The sequence below is a fragment of the Cryptomeria japonica genome, chromosome 7 (genome assembly GCF_030272615.1).
Source record: "Cryptomeria japonica chromosome 7, Sugi_1.0, whole genome shotgun sequence".
Taxonomy (NCBI): domain Eukaryota; kingdom Viridiplantae; phylum Streptophyta; class Pinopsida; order Cupressales; family Cupressaceae; genus Cryptomeria; species Cryptomeria japonica.
The window spans coordinates 12,805,888-12,814,631 of record NC_081411.1 but is presented as its reverse complement, the minus strand read 5'-3'; the positions used below and the strand labels follow the sequence as shown (position 1 = coordinate 12,814,631).

Genomic DNA, 8,744 nt, shown 5'->3' with positions numbered 1-8,744 from the left:
ATAGTACAAATTAGTTTCATTTTTGTTCTTTGACTGCCCTGTCAAGGGTTTTTGCCTCCAAAATGCATCAGCTTGTCTAATACTAGGTTCGGGCTCCCATGGATAGACCTAGAAAAGTTGCATTGCTCATGTACAGTGTAAATAATGTACATTTTGGCCAGGGTTGTGAGAAATAAGTGTTTTTGAGCATGTGCTAGGCAAATTGGAGATGGATTTGACTAGCAATGTGAGTAAGACCAAACTTGTTTGTGCTTAAAGATCAATTTGAGTGATAAAACTTGAGGCAGAGGTCTGCACTAGTCTTCAAGGAGTTTTGGATGTATTTGGAGCACCAAATAATGTGCTTTTCACATTGCAAGTGTGTGTTACTTCTAGCTGGTAGCAAGTACCTAGTTTTTGGGATTTAATGACTTTTTGGGTCTAAACTTGCTTTGTGAACATGTTCATGCCTTGCACTCTTGTCATAGGTGTTGAAAAGATGTTTTTAAGTTGCCTTATACCTAGGTGAAAGTCTCCATGCTATTCTAACCTTTGAAAGTGTAGTAAAAACAATGAAAATGTAGTAACAATGCATAAAATAGTCAATTAATTATTTGTGTGGCAAATGTTTGTCATAATGTCATGTAGGAAAGGGATGGAGAGTTGTTTCAAATTATGTGGCATAGGTTCTACAAATATTTGGGGGCTTGGTGTGTAGTTTAGAAGTGACTTCCCTTTTTACTTGGATGAACCCCTCTCAAAACCCTACTTAGTTGCCTTAAAATATGGACAGTCATTATACCAACTTTCTAGGGGCTAAAACCATAAAAATCCTTTATTTTACACCTTGTTAACACCATCCAAGTTAGGTTTCATGATGGTTATATTCATTGTTACCCTATGCAATAAAAATTCACTCAATTAAGCCTCCACAGGCTAGTAGCCCTTTAGCCCTGTTTTCACTAAAAATTGAACACGATTGTCCTAAGGGTGTGAGAACCTTCCAACCTTGTGAAAAGAACTTTAAAGACACACAACAGACCTATTCCCATCAATTTTAGACAATTAAGACATAATTTTGGAGTTTGGATCCCTGGTGGAGGACTTGAGTAACTTGAGGAAGCAAGCTAGAGAAATGTTGCATAACACACAATAGGGTGGTTGTTTGAGGAGAGGTGTGGGTGTTGGATTTTGATGTTTCCAAACACTAATTTAATACAATAGAGAAGCATGTCTTTGGGTCCACTTGACAAATTAGACCAGTTTAGGCTTATTGAGTAACTTCTCACTCAATCTCCCTATCAGTAATGTATACAAATTAAATCTAATTATAAAAATTAGAAGTGGGCATAAGACACTTCGGGTTCACCAAAATGTAATGTGGGAAATAGGGTTCACTAGCAGAATGAATGGAAACTAGGAAATTAGTCCTATATTAGCTTTGATTACATTCATATGGACAAAATCCACTAGCCTCAAGAACAAAGTGGATGTAGTGATCCTCCATTGTTGAATTGAAGGGAGAATGAATGAATCAGGAGAAAGTAAGATAAAATGATAGTTTTCTACTTGTGTAGGACAACAACAAACTCAAAACTCAATTCTAGAAAAGTATGCAAAATTAGAGAATATAAATAACCTATAGTTCAAATTTCACGGAAAACCTGTGGTGGTGTTAACTGTTACTTCGAAATGCAGAATCTCAATTTCACTTTTAGTGATGAAATTCTCACCAAGAAAAAGCCGACTGAAATCAGGCTTGTTTGGAACAGCACCCACATCAGCCTTAGCCCCAATAAGAGTCATTACATTTTGTCTCAAATCAAGTACTTTAAGCTGCTCGTTGACCTCTTGAAATTGCTTTGCATATTATAATTGATCCATCATCCTTCAGTTTGTTATCTCCTGCATAAAAGTTTGTCAGGAAATCAGTTTATTTTCTCCAATCATAAGAAGTCTTGGAGATGGAATCGCCTCCTTGAGGCTATCAGCAATGGCAATTACACCTTCATCCTTAAGATCATACAGCCAAAGTAATCTTCCGTTAGAAGTAGATGTCCAGAGATGATTTGCCTCGGAAGAACCCCACCTTTTGTCCCAAACATGTTATATGTTGGATCGAGCATTTTCAACCTGCTGCCTTCGCTCAAAGCTCCTAATAAAGCTTTAGCACCTCCAGAGTAATGCATTTCTTAACATGCACTGAAAGTGTCTTCGCTGCATCATCTCCTGACTCGTCGTCATGGAAATGCAAACTCTTAATCCTTTCAACAGATGGAGGAAGAACGCAAATATCTCTAGCAACTTGTACGGAAATATAGAAGTATCTGAATTTCAATTCTTCTAGCATTTTCTGAGATTTGTTGTTTGAACAAGTTTTCGGTTGAAGGTTCATCAAGAAATTCTCGTTTTTGTTTCTCTTCCAAATATTTTTTTGGATATGTCTCTAACAAATGCTTTTTTGGGGGTACAATTATAGCATTAGCTGAAGAAGAATGGAAGGGTCGATTTGTATAGTGTGGGTATGATAAAGTTATAAAGAAATAAATGAGACATTAATGCCAAAATTTGAGGGAAGGGTTCCGAGTTAGATCTGCATTGGGAGTGTGAAAAGAGAGAGAGAAGAAAGAGCTGCCTGGATCAGGCAACGCTGGGAAGTGCCAGTAATTCTTATTGCGCAGATTTAAAACCAAATGGTCATTTTCAGTTTAAATTGCATGGTTGGGAGGATGCATTGAGGACAGGGGAATACAATGCGTCAAGGAAAAAATAAGTATAAATCCCAATTCCTATGATTCGAAATCGTCATTTTCGGTTCAGAAGAAACTAAGAAACCACATATATCACAAATGAGCTGTGAATTTGGAAGAGGAATTTGGGGCGAGATTTAGCAAAGAACACTAGATTTACTTTATATTGTAGAGAGAAGAATGTGTAATTGCTGGAACGGAGGACTAGGTGCAGCTGGGAAGTAGTTAGAATAAACAGAAACAATGTAAAGGTTACAAACTCGGCCCAGAGAGAAAATACTGGTGGGAAAAAGATTGAATGTGAGAAATAACATTGTAACGGATATTTGATTGAATGAAATATAGTTGTGTTATTTTAATTGAAATTGTATATCGGTGTGTTGTAATTGGGATTCATGGGCTTATCCCTAGAATCAGTTTTCTACATTACTATGTATTTATATTTATATATCAATCAGCTTTTTTTTTGCTTTTTTCAATAAAAGTGGATTATTCCACTAAATTTTTTTATTAATATTTTTTTTTGTTGTTTTTACACAAGATTCAAAGATTATATCAAAGGAAAGAACTCTGGAAGAAAACCTCCAGTCACAGCTCATAAAATAAACCTATAGTATCTAGCAGATCAGTTTATAAACCCCGTGCAAAGCCACCTACAAAATGCAGTCACAACACAATTAATATCAGTTTTACATAGAGCCCATATAATTTTCAAATGTAGACTCCACAGATTCTTTCAATGGAAGAAGACAAAATTTTCCAAAGCCATACCATGAGCTCAAACACTCCTCCAGACAACGAACATGAATACTTGAAATGAAAGGGGAAAGCGTGAATAATTATCATCTTAAAATTTTACATCAACATTACTAAAGAAAATCACATAACTATTGCTGCAAACCTTCCCATACCCTAGAAGGAATTTCCTCAAAACCCACCTCTCACTAATTAGCATTGCTATCAATGGCTAAATTTGCCAAATAATCTGCAATCTTATTAACTTCTCTGTAACAATGGGATAACAAGAAAGATTCAAACAATTCTAATTTTTGTAATTTGATTTCTTTTTCATTAACACATTGAATAATCACCATAGAATCACCTTCAATTATTAAGTCCTTAATTCCCAAAGAGATTTCCATATCCAATCCAAAAGACAAAGCATGAAATTCTGCATAAATGTTAGTTTTAAAACCAATAGCATGACACTTAGCTCGAATAAAATTTGCATTGTGATCATACCCCAGTAGGCCCAGGGTTACCATGAGAGGCCCCATCAAAATTCATTTTAAAGTGCCCATGCGGAGGAGGTTTCCATCTAGCAGAGCATCAATCATCTTTCTTCATTATTTATATGATCACGATTTTAAATGACACTTATATTAGTTTTCTATAGATAAGATGTTTCAAAATATTTAAGCATTATCTTTTTTCTTCTTGATTATCTCCTACAACTATCTCATCCGATGATTAGCAATAGATTGTGATTTGAAATATCAATGCAAACAAAATCACACATAGTAAAATCCAAAAAGCAACACATAGTAAAATCCAAAAGCAAAGCAACCATCGTTATGAATTATAGAAATATAATCTATGCTACTCTTCCCTTCTTTTATCAGATTGAGGTTCCACAAAATTTTAACTAATTAGAAAGTAGCTATTTCATATTAAAATCTTTGACATATAGAATCAATAGTTGTGTACTTATTACTGGATTACTTGTTAGAAAGAATGGCTTTTGGCAAGCTACACATACCACAGATCCCTACAAATTGTAGAGTGTGATCACTTTTAGAAAACTGAAATATGTTTTTTTGAAAGTTCACTATGTATTTTACAAGCATGAATGACATTCTTTTATTACTTTGACAAAACAGTCTACAATTTTTTTTAGTAGCCTCCCCTCATTATAAAACAGCAAAACAAAATAAAACAAATATCACTTAAAATGACATTGCTTACCAGTATCAGTATCTTTTGTCCATAAATTCATTTTAGCTACTAGATAGGGAATTGACGGTTTAGTTGAACCTCCTGAGCTAAGAGCTAAGGATTAAGGGGAATACATTCCACCAAATTAGTGTGAGAAACATCCCAAACTCATCCCTTGTTCATGTGAGAGACTTGCACTCATCAAGGCTTGATTCCTATTGGGCTCACTAAGAACCTTTCAACTTGGCTATCAGACCACAAATATTTTGAAAATTGAGAAAACACAAGAAGATGAGCTTGATAAGAATAAGATGGACCTTGAGTATAAACTATTTAGATTAAAGAAATGTAATCAATTAACAATAGAATCAAACAAATTTATTTATTATTTTCACCATATGAAATAAAACAGATTTTAAAAAATATTTAGTGTTGCTTTAGGTTTTGATTCAAACTTTTAAAGTGACTATTTTTATCTATTCTTTTTTAATAAGTAAAAAATTATCTTCTAATTACAATAATATATGCATTCATACAAAAACTCAATCACAATAATATTAATAATGTTAAACTAACATAAAAAAATTATCGATTCAACCTTCTTAGATTAAAGAACACCAATCAATGCATTTGAATATATGCATTTGCAAATATTTAAAACTAAGAAAAGTTATTGAATAAAAATATGGACATATTAACTATTGATCTAAACCCATATTAAGTGGATTAGTCAAGGGAAATAATAGTATCAAGTAAAACCCATAAGTTCCTAGATTAAAGAATACCAATCAATACATTTGAACCAATAATTTAGTCATTAATAGTAATCTTAAATTAAAGAATACTAATAAATAAAAGCAAACTAAATGAATATCAAAGATGTTAATCAATAATTTTTGACAGAAAATATTAGTTTAGTTGATACTAGTAATTTCAAATAATACCACCTTTGCAGAAAAATGTATATTCACAAAACAAGTGAAAGAAAACACATACTAATCCCTTTCCTAAAATATCTTCAACTTATGACCTAGAATAAAATTAAGTCAAGTAGGACAAGAAAATACCAATATTAGGTAAGACCAATTAATACTTAAATTAAACAATATAAATCAATACATCTCAATCAATAAAATTTGTAAAAGAAAATAATTTCAAACTTTTTTTCATGTACAGGGTTGTGGGTTCCTTTTGCTGTTGGCTCGATCTAGCTGTGGACGTGGCAGTCATTTTTTCTTTTTTGATTCCAAGGTTTCTTTGCTTTATGTCTTTGCAAAGGTTGTTTCCATGAGTTTGGTGGACGTTGTTGCTGTGGAAGGTTTTGGGGATTTTTCCTTTTATTGGCTGCTATGGTTGCTATCTTTTTATTCAGTCCTGTTTGGTGGTTCATTGGTTGTTGTGGTCATTTAGGTTTCTATTGGTGGGTTTGTTGTTGTTGGAACCATTTCAAGGATGACCTTTCTGACATTGTTTGGGTTGGATTTTGTTCTTATGGGTGTACATAGAGGTGGTAATTTCCTATCTTAGCATTCTGTAGGTAGCAATTGTGCTAGGTTTTGGTTTTTGTTTGGAGTATTTGAGTCTTTCTATGTGATTGTTGGGGTTGTCTCTCAGTCTATTGGTAATTTGCACTGCTCTTGCTAAGATGTTGCTTTTAGGTTTCCATTGTGTCTATGTGGGTTGGATCTATAATTCTTTTGATCTTTCTTTGTGTGGTTCATGGCTATGGATTGGGTTTGGCTGTTGCTAAAACCTTTTTTTTCTTTGGTAATTCCTATTGTGGTGGTGGCATTCCTTATGGAGTAGGTGGTTGGCCATGTGGGAGAGGTTGAAAGTGGCTTTGTGAAGGCTTCTCTTCTCTTTGGCTTCTTAGAGGTGGGGTTAGATCATGTGAAACACTTCTTCTTGGTGGTTTCTTCCTCTATTGTTCCTATTGAGGTAGGATCCTCTTCTGTTGAGGTGGAGAGGAGTTTTGCGAAAGTGGGTTGGAGTTGCCAATTGGAGGCCTTTGTTGATTGTTGTAGCTAGTTCTTTCATGATTAGCTTCTGTTTGTATGGTTGTGGTTTCGCTGATAGTTACTTGAGTGACATTTTGTTGCATCTTTGTTCTATCTAGTGGGTTTTAGATTCTTGTAAATTCCAAGGGTTCTAGGTCCCTTCAAAAAATGTTGTATAGGGTTTCAAAACCTATTTTTTCTGCTAATAAAAAATGATTCCAAAATAGAAGATGAGCCTAGTTGATACTAGTAATTTTAAATTATATTAGCATTGAAAATAAAAAATAGCATTTGAGATGTATCTTCACAAAACAATTAAAAGAAAACATATCTTTGTCTTTTTTTTTTAATGTTGTCAACTAATGACATACAAGAGCATAAGTCCAATAGAAAATGCAAATACTAGCACCAAATAAAGCCCATAAATTCTTAGATTATAGAATACCGCTAAATACATCTGAGTCAAATACCAATATCAACAAAAAATATTAGAGCAATTGAGAGCACTTATCTAGCATTTGACATGCATCTTCTAAAAACATTTGAAAGAAAACATACAATAGTCTCTTTCCTAAAATATTGTGAACTTATGACCTAATACATTATTATGTCCAATAGGAAAATACCACTTTGAAATAAACCCCAACATTATTAAAGTAAACAATACCAATTAATAGAAACATTAACATATTAACTACACTAATATCAAAAATACTAATCATACAAAATAATTAAAAGAAAACATACCAGAAAGACATACACTCCCCTTTCTTAAAATATTGTATCATACAAAACCCCGAGTAGCATTTAATGTATCTTCAGAAAACAACTGAAAGAAAACATGCACTAGTCCCTTTTCCTAAAATATTGTCAACTTAAAACTAAAACAACATCAAGTCCAACAATTGCAGGAAAATAACAATACCGAGTCGAGCAAAGCAAGAAAATACCAATACCAAGTCCAATAGAACATGAAAATACCAATACCAAATAAAACCCAACATTCTTAAATTCAAGAATAACAATCATTATATGTGAATATATGTCTATACCATTATTAAAAACTAAAAGAAATTAATCAATTAAAACATAAACACATTAACTAAATTAATATAAAAAATATTAATCAATAATATTTTTTGATAGAAAATATCAGAACAATTGATATTTAATAATTTCAAATTATAAAAAAAAAAAAGAAAAGAAATGAAAAGTAGCATTTCAGATTGATCTGCTCAAAACAATCCAAACCCTAATCAGCTTATCGCCTAAAGCAGGTTAAGTCCAGTATCAAATAAAACCCATAGCTTCTTGAAGCACAGAAACTCATTATAAAGTTACTTGACAACAAAGCGTAAGTACCATGTTTTCAACCTTCACGCCTGACTTCTTCCTGAATTTCAGGCCAGCCTTCTTCCTCAAACGCCCATTGATTTTCATGCCTGATTTCTTCCTCCTCTTCAGGAGTCAAGTCATTTTGTATGTTAAATATCTCTTTGACCTCTTCTGCGCTTTTATCCTTAATCCTGTCTGCTACAGTTTGGCATATTAAATCTTGAAGATTGTGTATAACAAGGTATTGGGTGGCCATGATGAGATTAAAAAGGGTTGCTTGATCAAGGTCCTTCACGAACTCCTGATCCCACATCTTCACATCCTTCTCCGAGATGGTGTTGGCGGCATTAACATGATATGCGCAGTACTCGACCACCTTCGCCATTATTTCACTGGAAATGTTGTGCAAAGGCACGGTGCCGTCCGTGCCGGTGTCACTCAGAGCGTTCTTTAACATCTGCGACTGCATGGCTACGGCATACTCTACCTCAAAAATAGTGTCATCCGAACTCTTCAATCTCACCTTACATTCCTTCGCCATGGCTGCAGTGGGATCCTCCGCCATGCCTGTGTCGAAGAGAATGTTACAAAAGGGATTGACAAAAAAACGTTGGGGAAACTCGCTATGTAATTTGGTATAAATAGGGGATATTTTTGTTTATGCTGTTGGGGAAACTCGCTATGTAATTTGGTATATATAGGGTATTTTTTGTTTATGCTGTTTAGGGATTATTTTTTTCATTTGGGA

General features: G+C 33.8%; 1 protein-coding gene across 1 annotated transcript; it reads right to left on the bottom strand.

Moving 5' to 3' along the window:
• Positions 1 to 8,030: 8,030 nt before the first annotated feature.
• Positions 8,031 to 8,537, bottom strand: LOC131030795 (SKP1-like protein 12). The gene has a single exon (XM_057961711.2). The coding sequence runs from the start codon at positions 8,535 to 8,537 to the stop codon at positions 8,031 to 8,033; it is 507 nt and encodes a 168-aa protein (XP_057817694.2).
• Positions 8,538 to 8,744: the final 207 nt, after the last annotated feature.